This window comes from Muscardinus avellanarius (genome assembly GCF_963383645.1).
Source record: "Muscardinus avellanarius genome assembly, chromosome: X".
NCBI classification, from domain to species: domain Eukaryota; kingdom Metazoa; phylum Chordata; class Mammalia; order Rodentia; family Gliridae; genus Muscardinus; species Muscardinus avellanarius.
Window position 1 is genome coordinate 26,377,560 of NC_137792.1, and position 23,916 is coordinate 26,401,475.

Here is a 23,916-nt window from a genome sequence, read left to right on the forward strand (position 1 = left end):
ATTTGTTTCTTGTGAATACTGAACCTATTTCCTTCTCTTCACTCAGAAAGAAGTTTTATTTTGTATTCATATTTCAAATCCCATTCACACCTTTGTAATTTTACTATATGTGATGATAATGTATAATAATTTTTTACATAGTTTATCCTAACTTTTTACATACCATTGTATAAATAGTGACACACTGTACCATTTAAGGTATTTCCAATTTTAGTGTATTTTACAAAAAACATAAATTTTGTAATATACTCTTCATTGTTTTATATAATTCTCCCCTGCCTTCTTTAAAGTGACAGCGTTATGCTGGCTATGGTGGTGTGTGCCTGTAATCTCAGGTAAATAGCAAGCCGAGGCAGGAAGATTGCAATTAGACCTTGGCAACATAACAAGATGCTGTCTCAAATTAAAATATATAAAAGGTGAGGAATATGGCAGAGTGCCTGCTTAGCATGTACAAGGCTCTGTGTTTGATTTTCAACATTTCATAAAATAAATAAAAAGATAAAGTAAGAGCATTGGAAAAGAAGTGGTGAAATGACCCTTTAATCTATGCCAGGTTAAGAAAAAAACTAATGATATTCTTGGTCAACATGACAAGAAACTCTTTCATTCAATCTTTATTTGCTTCCCTTATTAAGTCAGAAGTACATCTCTGAAGGTTCCGTCTTGATTTAATTGACGAGCATACTAAAATGGTTGTCTCATTTTGTTTATTCTGTGTATTTTATGGTAGGCTTAGAAGACTGCTGTGTTTGTAATCCTGATGGGCAAGCGCTTTGCTATTAAGCTAGATCCCCATCACCCTTATTTACAATTTTTATAGTATTGGAGGGCTATTTTTAAATGGACTATGACTTTACTAGCAGTTGATGATAAAGAAATTAACTTATAAAAATTATCATAGCAAATGGTGAGTCCTCAAAGATTCATGGCTGCTCTGGTACCAACATGGACTATATTATAGACCTTGGGTTATCTAGGCCTAACCGCAGCTTAGGTAAAGAGGTTAAATCCTCAATTGTGTGTTGAACAATCTGTAATGTTTTTCTGTCTTCCACAAAACTAACATAGGGTAGTTCTATGTGGAAGGTCCTGGTTTGACTAGTAGTGGCATAATTTTTTTTTTTTAGCTGTAATTATCCATGAATATGACAATAAGCTAAACTCAAGAAGATTATATTCTAATTTATTGCTAGATGTTCCTTTCTTATTTTGCTTTATAGTTTAATAGAATTTAAAGGTCATAAAACTTTTCTTATTTAGGAGAATAAACATCACCAGTTTTATGACATGGATGGTTAAAAACCTAAACTAAAAAACTTTTATGTCACATTATTGATAACTATTTTAATATTCTCCACACATAAGTCTCAATACTTCATGTCCACTATTAAACATTCTCAACTTCTTACTATCAACTAATACATTGTTATTTAACTTTATTTTCAATAATTTTATTGCTAAAGTAATAGAATAACTATATTTTCAAATAGTTCTATTCACTGAGAAATTGATACAGCTTCTTAGAGAAGTCAACATACTTTTGAGTTGTCGATGGTTAATTTTTCTTTCCTCATTTGTGACTGATACTAAAAGAATTCAGTGCCTAATTTCTTTTGGATTATTTCAGGCACAAAAATTCTCTTTTGGTAAAAATTTTATCTGTTGAAGACTTTTAATGCTACATTATAAATAATGGAAAATCATTTTTCCACCTAGATATAAGGCAGAGTATGCAAATGTGTTATCAGTTGGTAACAATCTGGATTCTTTTTAGAGGAAAGATACTTCCTATATCCAGGGAAGAACCTGAACTCTGTTGCCTAATTTTATTTGAATTATCAGTTGTTAGAAATAATAATCCTTGGCCAGGTGTGGTAGCACATGCTTGTAATCCCAGCATTTAGGAGGCTGAGACAGGAGGATTGCAGTTTGAGGACAGTCTCAGCTACTACTTACTGAGGCCCTCTGCACCTCAGTGAAACCCTGTTTCAAAATAAAGAATAAAAAATAGGACTAGGGGGTGTAGCTCGGGGTAGAATGCCCCTGTGTTCCATCCCCAGTAACACACACACACACACACACACACACACACACACACACACACACGAAAGGTTATGTAGTTATCTAGTAGAAAATTCAAAATATGAAAATATGACTTTAGCACAGTTTAAGCTTATGCTTTTATGTTTTGTGTTCTCATAGAATGGGGTTTTTGTTTGTTTGTTTAATTGTTTGTTTTTGTTGGTGGTACTGGGTTCCTGGAAGCCCTTCTACCTCCGGGCTACACTCCCAGACCTATTTTATTTTTGGAAACAGGGTCTCTTATGCCAGCGCGGCTGGCTTCGAACCTGCGCAATCATCCTGTCTCTGCCTCCCAAGAGCAGGGATTACAAGCGTGTGCCACCACGCCCAGCTAGAATGTATTTTTTTAATTGGTGCATTGTAGTCATACATCTTAATGGAGTACAATGGGGAAAGAATTGGGGAAAGGCTAAATGAGTGAATTTTTTTTAACGATACTTTGTCACTATGTTTCTGCTTTATGTGAAGGCACACTGGTAAAAAAAGAAAATGACTGGTAAAAAAATACTATTTCATTCATGATTCTTCCATATTTTTCTACCAGATCTAAATTATAGAAAAAGCTATAAGATTAGTAAATTTATTTTAATGATCATTTTGATAATTTGAACACTTTGAGTCTTATAAAATTTTTATTTACTGCTTTATACTTTAAGGAAGGTTATTACCAAATTTGTGACTTTCTACTTTCCTGTCCATTTCATCATCCATGAAATATTGCGGACATGTTTATATGCAAACTTTTTATCATATTCCTACTGTAATAATTCCTTTCCTTAGCCTTCTACTTTATTTATGCTTGTACAGTTTACCTATATATTTCTTTAATACTCACTAAATATTTTTTTGAAGTTTTTTTGCAGTACTGGAAATGGAACCCAGGGACATTCCACCTCTGAGCTACACCCCCAGCCCTATTTTGTATTCAATATTTTGAAACAGAGTCTCACTGAGTTGCGAAGGGCCTCACTAAGTAGCTCATGCTGTCCAAGAACCTAGATCCTCTGGTGAGTGGGAGGCCGATACTTGAGGATTGTGTTTCACAGACAGCCTCAGCTACTTAGCGAGGCCCTTTACAACTCAGTGAGACTCTTTTTCAAAAATGAAAAGACTAAAAAGTAGGACTTGGCATTTGGAAGACTGAGACAGGAGGATCACGGTTCGCAGACAGCCTCAGCTACTTAGTGAGACCCTTTACAACTCAGTGAGATCCTGTTTCAAAATAAGGAATAAAAATAGGGCTGGGGGTGCAGCTCAGAGGTAGAATGCCCCTGGGTTTCATCCCCATTACAGCAAAAATAAAATAAAATAAAATAAAATAAAATAAAATAAAATAAAATAAAGCTGGGAGTGTAGCTTGGAGGTACAATGCCCCTAGGTTCCATCTCCACTACTTTAAAATAAAGAAAACACATATTTTACCTAGAAACTCAAATGTTTTTATGCATAAATAAAATGTTCTTTGGTCAAAATAATTGAGAAAAATTTAGAACAAATAAAATAGTTAAATTTAAATTGTATATACTCAAAATTTCGGCAGTCACATTACATGGGATGTATGACAATATGCTTACTATATTGCATGTGATTTTGCCAATTTATTTTTTAAATTTAATATTTATCCTTTGAAATAGATGAGACTTAAGCATAATTCAAGTACTTCATCTACCAGGAAAGCATGCGAAATGAGAGAAAACTTAGGAGTTAAGGAGTCAATAAGTAGGTAAATCTTTAGACCTCTCAAGACTTCAATATGACAAAGATAACCTAGAAGTCTTTGCAAAGACTGTTGTCTTTTGATATCTTAACGATTTTATGGCAAAATCAATGAAAACACATCATTTGATAACTTAATTAATAACTTCTTGAGGATTCTGGAATTTGTGGCAAGATGGCCATACATAAGTATAGGAGAGAGGCTTCTGAAGGAATAATCCCTCCTGTCCCCTCTTCTTGGTTTCCATCCAGAACATTAAGAAAATAAATTTCTATTGTTTAATTCCTTATCCTATAGTACTTTGTGATGGCATTCCTAGCAATGTAATATACCTGTTCAACTGAAAGTTGTAATTAAAGATAATAGCTATGGCGAAAAGAGGGTGATTACTGAAAATGAGTACTGGATGATTTTCATGAATCCCTAAAATGTACTGCAACTTGCTCTATTCATGGGTTACTATAGTCCATGCTTTAAGAGAGCATAAATATTTTGCAGGCTTTTACTTGATTTTATGGGTACTTATGATAATAACTGCCATGAATAGATCATGTGTTCATTTCAAATAGACAGGTCATACGTCCCTTTTCTGTCTTTATCTAATGATATAAATGCAGAAATGCCACCACTTTGGCTAAAAGAATTGTTCTAAAGAATTGTAGCATCATTTCTGCAGGAGACATGACCACTCAGAATTTTGTCATTCTCCCTGTTAGATGAAGATATGTAAATTCAAGTAAATACATTAAAATAAAAAATACCTTATGGAACTTTCATAATCCATCTATAAGGAATAAATGTCTTCTACTTCTTTATTTTTTTTTGTGTGCTGGCATTTATACTTTTGTGAGTACAAATACATACAATACAATGAAATAATTGAATGGAAAGAACCCAAGTCTTGGATTGATTTCATGTATCAAAGTTATTTTCCAAACTCTGAACTACCAACCTTGCGTGAGATTGAAACACACCTATCTTCAAGCGACTATATTCTTTGGCCTATTTCCTTATAGTAGCCCAGCTTATACCTAAGAATTTAATTATTGATTTAATCTAAATAATCAAATGGAAATGTAATATATGCTTGAATATATGATTAATAAGGGAAAATAAAGTAAATCTAATTTTCAACCTGTACCCTGTGTATTCTCCTTTCTATAAAAATCTCTCACAGTATATGATCCTAAAGTCATATGTGTAATTTAATACCTTTTCCCTAGTACTTCCTCAATTCTGGATGGGAAGAAAACAAATTTCATTTATGACTATGTATTTTAAAAATTATGTAATAAAATTTTATCACTACTTTTCCTGTATACTTTCATATAATCACAAAGAGTAAAAAATCGGCCGGGCGTGGTGGCACATGCTTGTAATCCCTGCGCTTGGGAGGCTGAGACAGGAGGATCGCGCAGGTTCGAAGCCAGCCGTGCGTGCTGGCTTAGGAGACCCTGTTTCCAAATAAAAATGTAAAAATAGGTCTGGGAGTGTAGCCCGGAGGTAGAAGGGCTTCCAGGAACCCCGGTACCACAAAAAAAAGAGTAAAAAATCGGATGTTCTTCATAATATGGGGAAGATAAGGAGAAAATGGGTCAGAAGAGAAAGTTTAGACAAAGGAAGAGAAACTATAGGTTACCAAATAAGGCAACCTAACTGAGGGGGGTGCAAGAGAGGAAGAGGGAAATTCCCTAATGTACATGATATGTATTCACAAACATATCAAAGTCAATCACTAAGCCAAACATGTAAAGAAAGAAGGGGAAACGAATGGGGTTGGAACTGGAGAAGGGCTAAATCAGTGATGTATGCCTCTACCATCTTGCACCCACCCCATTAAAGATGTATGACTATAATTCACCAAATATTTTTTTAAACTTTCATATATAAAACAGTTTATAGTTTTTATTTCAGTTTAAGTTTTTGCATAATGCACTTAGATTTTCCCAATTTTATATGTTCTGAATGGCCACACTGAACTAAAAATAACTCACAGGTCTTTCAAACATCTACTTATTACAGGCGCATGCCTTTTAATTTAAAAAAGTCAAGAGAGTATATATGCTATGATTTTTTTTTTGTCTAAATGACCCAATATCTTGACAAAATTTGAGATGGGAAACATTATTAAGATCAGCAAATTCCTGTATCTCATCACCTGTTTGAGTAATCTAGTAATGGATCAACTATAGAAAAATACTAAGATATAAATGTGTTGATCTGAAATTTAGGCAGCAATGAATGTTTGAGTGGCTGTTAGGAAAATACCAAGGACTTACCAGATAAGGGTAAAAGAAGGTTTGTACCCTTTGGTGATGTAAATGATACTACATGCACACACCCCTACAGGTTCTTTTTTATTTTAATGTTGGTAATTCCTTTATCTGTCAAGACTTACTCCACAGTTACTGTGTTCTTGCCCTCTTCGTGGGTATGGAGTCCACCTGGTAACTCTGGTCTTAAGCTAATATAACTTATTGCCTCATTTCTGGACTGAAATTTTGACCAATGATGCATGTATTTCTTAAGGAATTATTCAGAACCAATTTATTTCCAAGTAAGCCTTGGTGAGGCTCTTACTAAAGCTTACCATTGGTTTTATCATCTTGAAATGCAGAGTAAAACTATGGGTTAATTTCTAAGGAGAGAAAAAATGAAGCAAAGTAATATTTATAATTCTACTATTGTTGCACCTTAATACTTTCTTCTAAAATTATATTACTATGTGTTTTCATATATGTTATATATAACCAACAGTGATATAAGTCTTACCTTTCCCCAGGCAACTTCAGAATCCAAATTACTAGGCATTCCTTCAACTGCTGATCGCTTTGTCAATTCCATATCTGTAGCTGCCAGCCATTCTGTCAAGACATTCATTTCCTTCCGCATCTTCCGGGACAATTTCAAGCATTTTTCCAACTGTTGCTTCCTTTCTGTGACCTGAAATTAATGAAATAAAATGTAATTTGATTTATTTTTCCATTCAGGTTAGATTATAGCTACTCAGTTCGAACTTTAATATTTCAGTCATTTTAACATAACTGTTTTATCACTGTATTTTAGAAAAATCATATTCTGTATATTAATAGTAAATAAAAATAGTTTCAAGTAGGTGAGCTCCTTTGTGTAAAAGATAGTGTCTTGTCTTTGTTGTCACTAGAAAAAAAGCTACATAAATTTGTCTATAACATAAAAAATTGTGGCAAAATATGTATAAATAGAATATATTAGTCAAAATGAAGATATATCCCATTTAGAAAAACTAGAATCATTTGTCTAAGAGAAGAACAAGCCAGTATATAATCTCCTATATAAAATTGAGGTTTGTTCTTCCAGGTCAGTAAACAAAATAAAGAAAACAATACAATTTCTCTCAAGAGGCAAAAGTATTTGAACAATGCTAGAATTATCAATTGTCAATGCAGCTTCAAATTAACTTTCATTTGTTTAAAAACAATGGCAAAGATTGGTACTACCTTCTTATACATAATTTCCAACAATAGGGTCAAAAAATTGGAAGCACAATCTCCTTTTTCTGGTTGTATCTGGAATATTCACCCAAAAGTTCATATGTTGAAAGCCTGGTCTTCAATGGAGCAAGGTTCAGAAGTTGAGTGTGGTGGTGGTGGTGGAGGAAGGCCACCAGGGGTATGGCCTAGAGAGCCATATCTATCCCTGGCCTCCCATTCCTCCTGTCTGCTTCCTCCTTGCCATGAGCTGAGCACCCTTCCTCCACCATGCCCTGCCACCATTCTTCATTGCTGCCTGCTGACCATGGACTGAAACTTTAAAACAACGAACTAAATCAAACCTTTCCACTTGTGTTGGTCTTGTCAGGTACTTTGGTCACAGCAGCAAAATGCTGACTAACACAGAGTATAAGCATGTTAGGCTCTGTGATACCCAGTGTTATTTTAATGTTTCTGTGATCTTGAGCAGTATACCTCCTTCTCCTCAGTTTGCTTATTCAGTAAGATTACTCTATTTAGCATGTAAAGTATTGTGAAGGTAAAATCATACAACAGTTTAAGATAGCTTGATATATCATAACATTTCAATCTCTTTCTTTATTTCCCACCAGGAATGGCTCAATAAAAACTATACCTGAAGGTACATGGCAAGTGGTTTATTTCTATTAATTTTACTACTTTACTAGATAAAGAATATCTTGAAAGAATATATTTTATTATAATATATGAAATGTAGATTTCAATTAAATATCACCTGCAATGAAATTGATTAAAGGAGTACATCATTACTACCACAACTGCATATATGGTCTTAATTCTCTGGATAATAGGTAGTACTGATAATACACAAACACACACACACACACGTGTACACACATCAAAAAAAATCTAGCCATGAGCATGATTAAATAAACGTCAAAGGTAAAGATATGTATAAAGAATTTTAAATGCTATATGCAAATATCCTGAATCCCTTACACATATTCCTATTATCCAACAAAAGTTTATTATTTTAAAAGAGGTGTCAATACGTTTAGAAAATGTTCAGTTGCTGAGGCTGCTATTTTTTTTTTTACAGATTATTTTCGCTTCTATTTTCTCCAAAAGAAGTAAAAGCATCTGCCCTTTTGACTGCAAGGATTTTGTGCACGAGAAAAAAAGAACACCTTATGTTATGTTTCTATGCAGTTATTTTTTTCTATGCTTTATTGGTAGAAAAGGATTCTACCTTCAATATTTCAAAGAAATTCTATCTTCCCAGAGCTAATGCATTATTGATTTCTATTTATTTTATTTTATTTCCAGCAAAACAGGTTTTTAAAAAACAGGAGACACTGCCATCTTAAGGAAAATTGAGTTTTACACCGTTTTTATGCATGTGGAGAATAGATACATTTAAAAGAGTGCCACCTGCAGTAAAAATGTTTCAGCAGACATTGTTTTATAAACAATATTTTAGCAATGATATGAGAATTACTATTCATTAACTTCCAAAAAAATAAAATTATAGAGAAGACAGAAAAAGAATATTGGTATTATTGAATCAAGGATTCTAGGTTTAATTACTCTCAATAAAATTAGATTTAACTATAAGAAACTAGGTATTTTTATTCATTGAACAATTAAGCTATGCTGTCATTTTTTAAATAAATTTTTTATTGTAAGAAAAGTGCTCAGAATGGCAATGTACCCTTATGAAATTCATATTTTGAAACTCTATCCCCCAAATGTGACTGCATTTTGAGCCACTGCATCTGGTCTTTGGGAAGTAATTAAGGTATATGAATATATAAATGTGAGGCTCTGATAGGATAGTGGCATTCTAAGAAGAGGGATGGAGAGGGCTGTCCCTGTGTGTCCACAAGGTGAAGACTATGAAAATGCATTCATTTGCAAGGCAGGAGAGGACTGGGATGCCACCTTGATCTTGAACTTTCAGCCTAAGAACTTTGAGAAATATGTATGTGTTGTTTAATATACGCAGGCTACTATATTATGCTAGGTCAAAATTAGCTGTCTACTATAAAAAGATAACAAATTTAAGCAAAGCAATCATGTAAATCTGAAGATGCTTAAAACAGAAAGGTTATTTTATATAAAAATGGTAATCAAAATATTGTTGCCTTTGATTTTGATAAATGAAACCGATGTTGATGAAGATATCTTGAAAGTCAGTATGCAAAGTTTTTCTCAGCCAAGGAATACATGATTATTTTGATAAAATGGTATTTAAACATGATTCATTAATCACTGATATTTTTAAATTAATATTTACTTTACAAATTAATTTCTTCCTTATGTTCAAGCTGTATTCTGCCATGCTATTAAAGCATGACTTCTTAGTACTCCTTTCATTTTGCTTTAGTATTATTACTAAGTGCCAAATGATGAGAATAAACATAATTTCTCAAATATGAACTTTTGAGGATAAATAAGGCTTTATATCATTATGCAAGTCATTCAATTCTTAATATTAATCAACTCAGGGCACTAATAATTTTCTAATGTCACTTTTATTGCTTTCAATTATAAGCAATTTATTTTATGTTGTTTGATTTCAAATTTACTTTTGCAAGGGCAAAGATTAAATCCAAACCCTTTATGGAAAAGAAAATGCTCAACAATATATACTTGAAAAATAAACAGAAAATTGCCTTTCTCAAAATATGTTTTTCTTAATTACAGAAAAAGATACTCAGCTGGTGCAAAGGTTTATGCCTGTAATCCCATCTACTCAGGAGTATAAAGCAGAGGATAGCAAGTTGAAGCCCAGCCTGGGAAACTTAGAGAAATTCTATCTCAAATAAGGGTGAATTGGGTGATATGCACATGCATGTCTCCACAAGTCTTTTATCCTATTAAGATGTATGACTACAGTGCACCAATTAAAAAATAAAATAAATAAAATAAAAAATAAAAAGGGCTGGGGAGGTAGCTCAGTGACAGCGTAGTTTCCTAGCATACATGAGGCCTGGATTTCATCCTTAGTAAAATAAAAAAGAAGATACTCAATTGCACATGATTTTAGTGTAAGAAACATTGAGTGTAAGCCGGGCGTGGTGGCACACGCTTGGGAGGCAGAGACAGGAGGATCGCGCAAGTTCAAAGCCAGCCACACGCACTGGCTTAGGAGACCCTGTTTCCAAATAAAAATGTAAGAAACACTGAGTGCAAAACCAATATGTCTTCATAATTGAATTACTTGTATCATTAGGATTAATATTAGAGAAATTTAATCTCTAGTAATTGGAGTATTAAACCTAGGACCAAAACATGCTAGGCAAGCACTTTACTATTGAGATACATCCCCAGGCCTTACTAAAAATTATTCAAACTTCCGTAGATTATGACAAATTTAGAATAACTGACATCTCTTAAATTGATAAATACTATAAGGAGGTATCAGTGCAGATATAACATCACTCTATAGCGATCTCCAACATAACGATTAATTTCTCTATAAGGGTTTAACGCCTTCTATTCCAAAGGTACTTTGTATCATACTTAAACATTATATGCTTTATGATTAGTTGGGTATCAGTGTTCCTTAGTTTTGGAACAAATTAGAAATAAAATTTTTGGTCATAAGATGACAAAAACTTTTTCAAAACTTGCCAAATATGAACTGAAATATAAAATGTAAATGATCAAATAAAACTAATTTTTCATATCACTATTTTGTTCTAAAATCTAATATTGATGATGAGCAATTTTTGATTAAGGGCTTCAAGGGGTGATAGCCATCAATTTTCATTGTGAAATATCAGAACTCTTCTTTTGTGTGGCTATGTCTCAAATAGGGACACACATTTATACACTTGTACTTAAGATATTGTAATATTTTTCTCAATGATCTTATATTCAATAAAGTTTGGAATCTGAATTATAAAACTATAACTATTTCTCTCCATGGGGCTTCAATCATTCAATCTTAATTAAATGAAACTATCAAAAGTCTGGTTTTATTTTTTTCTGATTTGGTCTTTAGGGCAATGGCTGACTGGTTACTGATTAATTCTTCTATACTAAGCATAAAAAAGGTAAAATAACCTCAAAATAGCAATTACATATTATTTTATGTACTTTAAGTGCATGCCACTCCTGAGTATCTATGCAAAAGAAGGGAAACCAAACTACCAGAGTATGCATGTATATCTATATTTATAGCTGCATAATTCATAATTGCCAAACTATGAAACCAGCCAAGATGTCCATCAACAGATGACTGGATTACAAGATTACATAATTTTGTAATTCTAAATATACACAATGGAATTCTACTAAGGCATAAAGAAGAAAAAAATTATTTCATTTGCAAGGGAATGGATGGAACTGGAGAATATTATACTGAATGAGATTAATCAGTCACAAAATGTGAAAGGTGGGATGTTCTCCCTCATATGCAGAAGCTAGGGAGAAATTTAGACACAGGAAGAACTCCAGACAAAAGAGGAGAATCCTTAGTGGAGTAAAGGAGGGGACCTAAGTGAGGGAGATGGGAGTGGGAGGGAAAACAAAACGGGAAACACCTCGATGGATATGATAAACACAAACTTATCAAAGACAATCACTTTTTTGAACACAGGAAGGTAAGAAGAGAGAGGGGGGGGTGGAGTGGCAAGTCAGGAGACAGAGCAGGATACCTGGGTTAAAGATAGGGCAGGATATCTACATATCAAAGGACCTACAGCAGATCCGGTTGGGCTGGCTCTAAGAATACTGTGTCAAGGGAGCATTGGTGATTTTCTTAAGCATCCCCTCATGCTTTAGCATGGCACTGTAACTATCTTCTGTATTTCTATCTTTTTAATAAACTCTCTTAAATCTTCAGCAAGAGTCCGGGCTCTTGTGTATTTATCCTTAGCTCAGGACAAAAACCTGCAGTTTTTGTTTGAGGAAAATTGTTTCTGGGGAGTCTAAGAAAAGTCCCTGGGGACTGTTCCCCCAAATGGTAACCTGCACCCCCAAACAGTAACATTCATCTTTAACTACAACATCTTAAACCATAACTAACAGCCTGTACCAACAAAAGTGATCTGCAGATTAATGAAATCCCAATAAAATGCCAATGATGTATTTAATATTTCTAAAACTAATACGGAACCACAAAGACTTGGAGCAGCCAAAGCAATATTGAGAAGAGAACAATATTGAGAAAGAACAAAATTTGAGACATCATATTCCAAAATATATTACAAAGCTCTAGTAGTTAAAATAGCATGTACTGGCACCAAAACATTGGGAGGCTGTAACAGAAAAATCTTGAGATTAAGACCAACTTCAACAACTTAGTGAGGTTCTTAGTAATTTACTGAGACCCTGTTTCAAAATAAAAAATAAAAATAGGTCTGGAGCTGTAGTTCAAAGGTAAAATGTCCCTGGGTTCAATCTCCAGTACCACAAACAAAACAAAATAACATAAACACTTAACAATGGGGCAGAACAGGGAGCCCAGGGATAAATCCATCTATTACTTAATGATTACCTAATCTTAACAAAGGTGCCAAGAACACAAACTGGGGAAAGGGCAATCTCTTCAATAAATGGTGCTAGGAAACATGGATTTTCACATGCAGAAGAATAAAATCAGATCCTCATCTGGTACTATTTACAAACATTAAGTCAAAATAGGTTGAAAACTTAAGACATAAAATTGTAAAACAAAATAAAATATAGGAAAATTCACTTTTTGACATAGGTCTTTGCAGTTTTTTTTTTTTTATAAAACCCCAGCAGAGAAAACAAAACCCCAAACAGACAAATAAGATTACATCACACTAATGAGCTTTTTTTTGCTCAACAGAGAAAGCAATCAACAGAGTGAACTGTTTCAATTTTAAACTAAACAAATATTTGGGTTAAGGGGAGATAGATAACTTCCCTAGACATGCTACTGATTTTGGAAAAGAAGATAGAAAGTTGTGAGCATTTTTAACAGAATATCTTTGTCATATGCCAACTCCATTATAACAAATATATGTGGAATGTGTGAATTTTAATTGAAGAAATATAAAAAGGTATGGCAGTTTATAATACTTACCAGTCATCATGTCATCATCAATAAGTTTATATAATGAACACCAGACAAACTTAGAATAAGGAAACCCTTTTAGAACTCTGCTCAAAATCTCCCCAGGGTTCATATATTTTTCAACCTATAATGATATGCTGAACCTTACTGATTATTGTTTTTTAAGAGCTGAACATGAAAAATATATCTATGTATATCATGTAGATATAGAAAGAATATAAAGAAAATAGAAAGTTGCGTTAGAATTCTCAATACATACCTTTGCACCCAATTCATTGTAGTGCAATTTCAATGCTGTTACTCTTTCATCAAGCTCTTTGGGATTTTCAGTCTGCTTTTTCTGTACAATCTGACGTCCAGTTTTTATCACCATTTCCACTTCAGACTTCACTTCACTCAGACTTTTATACAAATTCTAAGTAACAATATAAAATAAAGTTTAGTAATAGCCTGTGGAAGGAGAAGAGACTCCATTTGGTTTCCCCTTCCTGTCAAGCAGCTAATCAAATTTAATCTTGCACCTCTAGGAATGACTAGAGCTACAGCAGGAGGGGGACCACTCCCCTGCCCTGTCATATGCTAATGGTTTATCTCTCTACCTGAAATTCCTGTGTGGTAATCCTCCCCCAACACCTTCTAACCTGCGAGTTTGAGTTTCGGCTTCTGTAAACCTGCTTGCTTATAAATCCCCCACCCTGGCCAGTCTGGGCACCCATCTGGTCTGATTTTCAACTGAGAGCTCCACCGCTGGCCAGCTAATAAAGGCTTCAATTGGCACATTTCCCTGGGACTCTAGAGTCTCTCATTTCTCGCAAAGTCTGCATACAACAAGCCAATAGTGTTAAATTAACTTATTTCATTATTAAAAAAAAGTAGGTATCACCTTAGTACTATTTTTTTTCAGATTTAGTAGAACAGCATTTTATAGCTATTGAAAATGTTTGCATTTTCTTTTCATTTAATATTTATATGTATGATTATACAGAAATGTATAATCATGCATAATATATAGCTATTCTCATTATAGTAGGAGCATGATATATATATCCATATATATCCATATAATATGGGTATATATTTCTTTAATCCAAGTTTATAAAGGTCATTCCAAAATATAAAAATGATTTTCATTTTAAGTGACAGGGTTATAAAATTCTACCTATGAGTCTGGGTGAATTAATTCACTCAATTACTAGCTATTATTGTCACTACCATGTACTAGAGAGTATTCTATTTACTGGGGAATCTGTCCTGGACAAGTCTGAAATGATCACTGCTGTTTTCATTGTGCTTACACTTCAATAGAATAAAATATCTCAATCCCAAGGTAATAGTTTCAGTAGATATTATATCACATATAAGGAAGAGAATTAAATTTATGTAATTTGAATTGGATTATACAAATTTATTTTCTTAATTGTTCTGATATAATGAATATAAAATATTATTTAAAACTTGCATGTATAGCACAAGTACAAAGCACTCATATATTGTTTTAAGAGGGTGGTGGCCATAACAAAGCCTTAGGAGACAAGGGTCACAAATTCACGAAAGGAAAGGCAACTTTACTTAATGCAACTATACCACTAATACTTTTGGTGCAATAAGTTTGCATTATAGTTATTCTCCTGAATGATATGTTTGTAGTTTTGTATGTACTCATGTTTGCACATGCATTCAATTCATGTGTTAAATGTATACATAATTGTTTATATTATACACTGTACCTTTCTCAGCACTAAATATGAACAGTAATTACTTATAACTACTAAGAAATAAACTTGCTGGTAATTGTCTTTTATAATTAAAACAAAAATTTCGTTTGTTTTCTCTTTTCAGTTTAAATTCAGTGTCTAAAACCAAACATTCTGTAAACACTGAGTAATTATCTGACTGATTAAGGCTACATGCATATTCTATTTCCATCTTAATCTCTTCTTTGATAACTGGTATTAATATGCATTTGCTAATCATTTTGAGTTCTTGCTTTCCAGATAATTTTTGCTTCACTTTGTCTTAGAAAATATAAGAAAAAGATATCTGGGTATCTGGAAACACTGAAATCATTCATCATTACATTCTCATATTACATTGAGAATAAACTATGTGAATTTTGCAATCATAGTTTCAAATGACTCATTTTTTAACTTAAAAATCACTGATTTATCATTTTGATTAAAATTTATTCATGGTACTGTTAGCCATTAACTTCATTTTTTTGAATAGGTAAGGAAAATATTTATAACAAAGAAAAACAAATATTACTTATATTTGTATTCACATTAGTAATAATTTTTATTAGATGAAAATTATTTGAAGGCAAAGCCATAGATATAATATATATCGTGAAGCATATTAAGTAATAAAATAAAAGATAAGAAAAGATGTACTTTAGAAAGACTATGTAAATTGGTCCTGTCATTTAAACTAGAACCAGAAACAAGTTGAGCTGGTGCTTTGAGCTCTGTCCTTGTAGTGAAGATGATGTGGCTCTTTTCAGCTACTTTTAAATTGGATATGAATTCCTATACATCACTTAGCTTACATGACACCCATTATTTCTGGAAGATAAGTTTTGTAAATAACATTAGAGACTTGATCCTAGAAGAGAATGAATAACTCACACCTTGCAAACACTAGTCATGATGGTAGTGTACTTGCATAAGTTTTGTTAAGTCTTTCTGAAATTTAAAGATATATCTCCACGTATGTGTACACTTGCTAATCTAACTTCAGGTAATAACTGTATTTCATTATGCTTAAAATTTACTTTTTGGGGGGTGAGAATATTTAATTATTCTACAAAATGCAGGCTAAATGTTGTTGAATAAAATAAAAAGAAAATAATTTCTCAATCAGAGATATGACTAAAATTTATGTATAAACTGTTCTGTTTTCATTTATACTGTGGAATGGATACAGAAGCAAAACTTAAAAAACAAAGTACTAAAACTTTTTATTTTTAATGTTAATTACAGTCAGTGTTTTAATTTCATGTGAATTTATATTCTGATGGTCCTTAGTACACACAGAGTTATAATAGTACTTATATTACTTTCATTGGCACCCTTACATTTCAGCTCAATGCTGACAGAAGGGTCATCTGACTTGGTGAATTTCTAACAATAGCAACATAGGAAACTGTTCAATATTCCAAATTCTGGTGCTTTTTTTTTTGTGTGTGTGTATGTGTGTGTGTGGTACTAGGATTCCTGGAAACCCTTCTACTTTTGGGCTTCACTCCCAGACCTATTTTTTATATTTTTATTTGGAAACAGGGTATCTCAAGCCAGCAAGGCTGGCTTCAAACCTGCATGATCCTCCTGTCTCTGCCTCCCAAGCGCAGGGAATTACAAGTGTGTACCACCACGCCCAGCTCAATATTCCAAATTCTAATGAATATTTATGTGGCAGGTCAATTGTATTTTTAATTGTCTTTTTATTCTGTTTTGGTATGGTAGCATTTTGGAATATATTCGGCACTAATTTGTCATGGAAAAGAGTCAGGAATTGAATTAAGAGTACCTGAAATGCAATCTTGCCTTAAATTCTCCAAGTGATTTATATTCTTGAAAATTAGAGATGAATTCTTAAATATCACTTAGTTTACATGGTACCTGTTATTTCTGGAAAGGTTATTACTGCAATTACTGCCATGGTTGCTGTTTCCAGATTAATGTATATCTTTTCTGAATTTTTATTTAAAGATATATTCAAAGTACTGAATGAATCAAAGACCCTTCTGTATTTTGCACAGTCATTAGCAGAATTGGGTTTTTAAAAGACACTTAAATAATTGGCATTAAGTAGCTACTATTTCAGTAAAAGTTCCTATCTCATGACAGATTTTGTTCTTAACCTTAAAAATATATAGTGTAATTATTACAGTTATCTAAAAACAAGTTTCATCAAAAGAAAAGTGAAGGGGTTGCTGGATATTTGTCATCTGAAATACATACCACACAGTGATTTAACTGTGACTGTACTACTTCCTGTTCAACACTCTTTGTTTCCAGTGCGGGCAAGTGCATCTTCACTTCATCTAAAATCATCTTACTTTCCTCTAGGCGCTGCTCAAAATTGGCTGGTTTCTGAAATAATCGAAACTTCATGGACACATCTTGCAATTTTTTCTGTAAAGACAACATGAGGAAGTACTGATTTAATTTAGTCTTCCAAGAAATAGTCATATTTTTGTTAAGAAAATGTTCTTTATATCTGAAGTTATAAATGAGTAAAAGTAAATCAATGTTTTAAATAACCTATCACAAAATATATACATTTGCAAGAAATCAATAATCTCCTTTACTCTGATAAATGGTCATCTATTAAAATATTTTTAAAATGCACAAAGCAAAAGGTCCATACTGACATATACCAGTTTAGTTAGCAAATAATGCCCTCAATTGTAATTTTGCTAATAATCAAGTTGTTTAGTATAGACTACATTATGTTTCAAGTGTGAATAAAACAAGATCCTTAGTTTATGCAAGGAAACATACCTGTGCAACATCTATCTGTGATAGAACTCTTTGGGCCGTCTCCTTTCCCTGATTATGTTTCTTCATTTCTTCTAAACTGATTTCATGACTTGTTAAATCCGATTGTATTTTCTGTAGGGAGGATAGCATTAGTAGTTAGAATAATATGCAAGTTATTGCAAATTAAACCCATTCTCCAAAAAGATACAATTAAGAAACTTTCCTAAATCTTTACTATAATATAGTATCCTTTAAATAATTATTTTTATCTACCATAAATGACCAAAATTTAAATAATTCATTTTCCCTATGGATTATTATAAGAAGAAATTATCATTTTGACTCACTGATAATGAACTATTTGACTCATAATTTCTGATAATTTCTACTTAAATCTAATATGTAGAAATAATGCTATTGTATCTTTATTGTTACATTCAAATATAACCAAAAACAAGCTATTAATTTTTATAAATTAGCTATCTTTGACAAAGATATGATGTAATGAAAAAGTTACATATAGATAATATTCCCTAACAAAGACTCAGTAATTCTGAATCATATTTCAGGAAGTCTAGAGATCTAAGAAAGAGAAGTTAAATGTCTCAACAGCCATTGATTTTATCTGATAGATACTTTATGGCATCCTACAAATATTCACTTTTAAAGTTTAAGTAACTATAAATTATTTCTGTATTGTCTATCTTCAATAAGAACATTTTAAGTTCCAGTCAATAGTATACACTTAATTGTCTTTTGAATTTCTGACCCAGTCATATGTATGTACCAAATCAAAGTGTACAGACACAAAATAATAAATTTATTTATTCCTGTCAGATTCAGTAAAAACCAGCTATGAATAATTTTAGTTCAAAATTCATTGATACATTTTTATAAGCATATAAAAGAAGAATCTGTTATCTTATCATATAGTAGCAATATAATATGCAAAACAATTGTATAAACAAATGTACACCAGTTGGAGCTAATTCTGGTATCTATTATTAGAATGTGGCTTCAGGTTTTCTTAGCAGTTACCACAAGTAGAACTATACCCTAAACTGAGTAGTGAGAATTATCCTATGAAAATGGGCTCCTGATAGAGGAACTCCTTAGGATGTAAGGATAAAATTCCAGATATACCTTAATAATATTCTGCAGCACATTAACTGTAACATTTATAAAGGAAAATTAATTCTTAATTAGTAATTAAAATTCTGACTTTAAATATATGAGTCTACAGACTAAAGTAAACGCATATTTTTTCTATAAACAATATTTTCATTGGTTGAAAACTATATAGTGTGAGAAATACTGATATATACTATTCTTCAGAATCCATATAATCTAGAGGTTAGGAATTCTAAGTATATAACAATATTAACAGAAAAAATGCTAAAGGACCTACAAAATTTAAAGGGTGCTTGTAGTTGAAGTGTCACTTATACAAGGGTGTTAGCAAATATCATGAGAGCTGGGCATGATGGTTCACACTTGTAATCCCCACGCTTGAGAGGCTGACTTCAGAATGGCACAGGTTCGAAGCCAGCTGCAGCTACTTAGTGAGACTCTTAGCAACTTAGTGAGACCCTGGTTCCAAATAAAATAGAAAATAGGTCTGGGAGTATAGCCCAGAGATAGAAAGCCCCTGGGTTCCACTCCAGTACCACCAAAAAAAAAAAAAAATGTCATGAGAGATGATGTTAAAGCAAAATTCTGAACAATCAGTAAGTATTTTAGGGATTATCAAATGCTTAGGATTTATTTTATTAGGACCTTTCAGCGGGAATATTCTTAAGCCTCTCAAAAATGTGGGACAATAATATTTACGTTTAAGCCACATAATTTTCTCCACTAAGTCATTAATACTTAGAGCATAGGCAATGCATGTGCCAAAATAGGTCCATGAGAGCTTTCCTCAGAAACATATAACAAGGGAAAATATAGCCAAATTCTGTGGATGCTTAAAACTGTGTCACATATGCTATAAAACTGTTTTCATGAGGCTTCTCGCTTTCAGTATCAATTGCAAAAGAGCAAAAATCCATGAGTAGAAAGAGAAGATATAAGTAGAAACCCAGAATGAGAGGTAGGGGCCTAAATATTAATGTCTTCCAATCATAGGCTAAAGCAGATGTCATTTCCCAAAGTGCACTGCAATCGTAGTATCTGTGCTACATACTCCTCTCACCATCTCTTCATTAAGAGGTGAGGGTTAAGCTGGGCGGGGTGGCGCACACTTGTAATCCTAACATTTGGGAGGCTAACTCAGGAGGATCATGGTTCGAGGACAGCCTCAGCTGCTACTTAGTGTGTCCCATTGCAACTCAGTGAGGCCCTGTTTCAAAATAAATAATAAGAAGTAGGAGTGGAGATGCAGCTCAGAGGTAGAATGCCCCTGAGTTCCATTCCATCCCTGGCACCCCTCCCCCCCAAATAGAGCTGAGGATTATATATAACTTTATATATAACTTTAGTTTTCCATTTTTTTTTTTTTTGCAGGTCTGGGGATGGAACCCGGGGGCATTCTACCTCTGAGCTACACCACCTGCCCTATTTTTTATTCTTTATTTTGAAACCGGGTCTCACTGAGTTGCAGAGGGCCTCACAAAGTGGCTGAGGCTGTCCGCGAACCGCGATCCTCCAGGTCTCAGCCTCTCGAATGCTGGGATTACAAGCGTGTGCTACCACGCCTGGCTAGTTTTCCTTTTGATTGCCTTCAGCAATAGAATACAACAAAAGTGATGCTCTTCCAGTTACGGCAAAAGTCCCAATCTGGCCTGATGGCTTCTACTTCTCTTTTAGGAACACACACTGGTAGTGTGCTCCCTCTTGACATTCATCCAATGTAATATGCTAAAAAGAGCCTAAACTTCAGGAAGAGGCCATATATAAGCATTTCGGTAAATAATCCCAACTGACCTTGCATGAGACAACTTCAAGCCACCAGGATCTTGGACACCCACCCAATTGAGTCTCAATAGCTTTCCAGTACTGGCCCAAAGCTGAACATATTAGAGACTCCAAGAGAAAACCATTCACCAAAACCATTAGAGACAACAATGAAGAGTTGCTACCAATAACCAGAACATGAGGTTTACATTTTATTCATGAGTAAAAGTTTTCCTATTGCTCATGACTTCTATGAGATCATACTGTATGTTTATGACAAATCTCTGCCCGTTTTTGTTTTTACTTTAGTTAATTAATTTTTACTCATACATAAGACTTATAAATAGCATGTGAGATATTTGAGGCATCAAGATTTGTTAAAAAAAAAAAAAAAACTAAAGCATTGCTGGTTTAGGGGAAAACCTGGTATGGAGGCAAGATACTAAACAGTGGGGAGAATTTGGTGAAACTATAACTGAAAATGTAGGTCAAGAGCGAGAATTAAATATTCTCATGTTCTAAATGAATGGTTTTTAGTATTTTGGCGGAATACTGGTGATTGAACCCAGGGACAATTTATTTCTGAGCTTGATTCCTAGCCCTAATTTAGTTTATTTTTTATTTTTATTTTTTAATTTGAAAAATAGTCTTGCTAAGTTGCTGACACTGGCCTTGAGCCTATGGTCCTTGTGATTCAGCTTTCTAAGTACTGGGATTATAGGCATGCATCATCATGCCTGGTGGTTTCTATTATTTTAAAAATAAAAATAAATTTAAAAATTTGAGACTATTATAATTGCTAAGTGATTTCAGTAAAGTTTCAGGATACAAAAATATCATTTTAAATTCAGTAGCATTCAAATATACCACTAAAGAACTTGTTGAGAAGGAAATAATAAAAAAAAAAACTACCCCATTCCTAATAATTGCCAAAAAAAAAACATTTTAAATTTAACTAAGGAAATGAAACAACACTACACGAAAAATTCTGATAAAACTGTAGAATACTGTTTTATGGAATAATTATAATGGAATCATATTCAGTCCCAAATAAGAAGAAAATTCTGTCAATTGCAGCCAATAGATGGCTACGGAGGACATTAAGTTAAATAAATCATACACAGAAAGACAGGTACAATATATTCTCTCTAATATGTAAAAGCTAAACAACATCTTCCACCTACCTGAAAAGAGAATGCTGATTACTAGAATATGGGAAGAATACTCTTGGGGATAGGTGGCATGAGAAGGTTGGATTTGATTGGTCACTCAATGCATGCATTGAAATATTACACCCAACCATATTAATATGAGAAACTAAAAGATATCAGTCAGAAAAATTATTTTTAAAAAATTATCAAAATGAGATGAAAGTTTTATATCAAAATATAAGGCAAATAAGAATATAGTGAGAAAATATAACAAATCAACGATACTTTGAGATAAGCTGTTGTTTTTTGATCACAATAGGTTGTGTGCATAGACAGGTGCAGAGTGTGGCAGTATAGCTCTGTACAATAGGTATTTATGTCAATGTTTTCAAATGTTAGAGAGAAGTAGGAAGAGCGGGCAAAGAAAGAGGCATAGAAAATATGGGCATTAAAGGGGCATTAAGAAGAAAATTAAAAACTGGAAGTCTATTAGAAGGATAAGTAACTACGGAAGAGAGACTACCACTTCAGTCAAATGATGTGAGAATTTTAAGAGATTAAGGATTTCAAATTGGAGACAGGTCCTATGAGAAATAAAGTAGTAAGAGTACATTACTGGCCAATGAGAAATTTAGTCAGGGCATAGTCAGTAGATAATGAGAGCAGAAATCAGATGTTCAAGGGCTAAAGGCTGATTAAAGATCAAGAAGCATCCTTATAAAATAATTTAATGATTTTTTAAGAGTTCAGACTCTACATATGATGAAATTCAAGTCAATCAGACTTCAACATGTTTTAACGCTCTGAGAAAATAGCCAATGGATAAATCCATTTTTCCTACAAAAATGTGAGAAGATAATTGATTTAAAAGCCCTGTGGAGCCAGGCATGGTGGAACATGCTCATATTCCCAGTACTTGGGAGGCTGAGATAGAAAAATTGCTGGTTCATGGTCTAGGGGTAGGGCTTGGAGGTAGAATGTCTCTGGGTTCAATCTCCAGTATCACAAAAAAACCCTGTGGAAATAATTGGGGAAGTTATTCAATATATCTAATATATTAATTAATAATATTAATTATTAAGATTGTAAATAAATTACTATATATTTCCAATTGATTATACTTTGGGAAAGTTGTAGGACATGAATCATACTAATGTTTATGTAGCATATTTATAAATTATTTATACAATTTTTACCTTGAAATTTATACAATTTTTACCTTGAAATATTAAATTTTACTTTGTTTCTTTTACCACCTACTTTATTTCACTTCATAAAAGTATTGCTCTGGGACTACATAATTAAAAATGCTTTTCAATTTAGAGCAGCTTTATTGTGAAGTAGATAAGTGCTTTATTGAAATAACAGAACATTATTGAAACTTCAAGGCAGAATAGACAATATCCTATTTTAAGATCCCTCATTAAGAAAAGACAAATATTACATTGTTTTTTGACATTATGATTAGATGATGAAAGAATATTACATTGTATAAGATGACATAGAAAAAGAAACATAATTTTTATACTTTGCTACAAAATTTATAAATTCTCCACAAGATCTGAAGGATATACAATTTGAGTGCTATTTCTCCTAAAAAAACACAAAAAACAAAAAACAAAACCTGCTGGGCATGGTGGCACACATGCGTGATACCAGTACTTGGAGGCTGAGATGGGAATCAGAGGATTTTAGCCAGGTTCAGCTACTTAGTGAGGCCCTCTGCAACTTGGAGAGACCCTGTTTGAAAATAAAGAATAAAAAATAGGGCTGAGGGTGAATTCGCTCAAATTGCCCCCCCCTCCGCACCCCTACCATTTCTGAATGGCATGGGGCTTTAACTGTCTTCTATTTCTATCTTTTTAAGAAACTTCTTTAAATCTTCAGCAAGAGTCTGGGCTAATGTGATTGACTCTTAGCTCAGGACAAGAACCCGCAGTTTTTCTGTTTTTTGGGTTTTTGTGTGTGTGTTCTGAAGGAAATAAAAAAAAAATAGGGCTGAGGGTGGAGCTTGCAGGGTAGAATGCCCCTGGGTTCAATCACCAGTATTTCAAAAAACAAACAAACTACCAGGATATGGCTGCTA

At 33.1% G+C, this 23,916-nt stretch overlaps 1 protein-coding gene across 2 annotated transcripts in view; it reads right to left on the reverse strand.

The window, feature by feature from the left end:
• Positions 1-23,916, reverse strand: part of DMD (dystrophin) — a gene marked incomplete at both ends in the record, with an annotated part of 2,101,015 nt that overhangs the window by 1,312,212 nt on the left and 764,887 nt on the right. For both annotated transcript variants that reach the window (XM_080719244.1, XM_080719243.1), the window contains 4 exons: positions 6,575-6,745; positions 13,566-13,721; positions 17,266-17,439; positions 17,809-17,919. In XM_080719244.1, the coding sequence (XP_080575370.1) occupies positions 6,575-6,745; positions 13,566-13,721; positions 17,266-17,439; positions 17,809-17,919 (612 nt within the window). The remainder of the gene's footprint in view (positions 1-6,574; positions 6,746-13,565; positions 13,722-17,265; positions 17,440-17,808; positions 17,920-23,916) is intronic.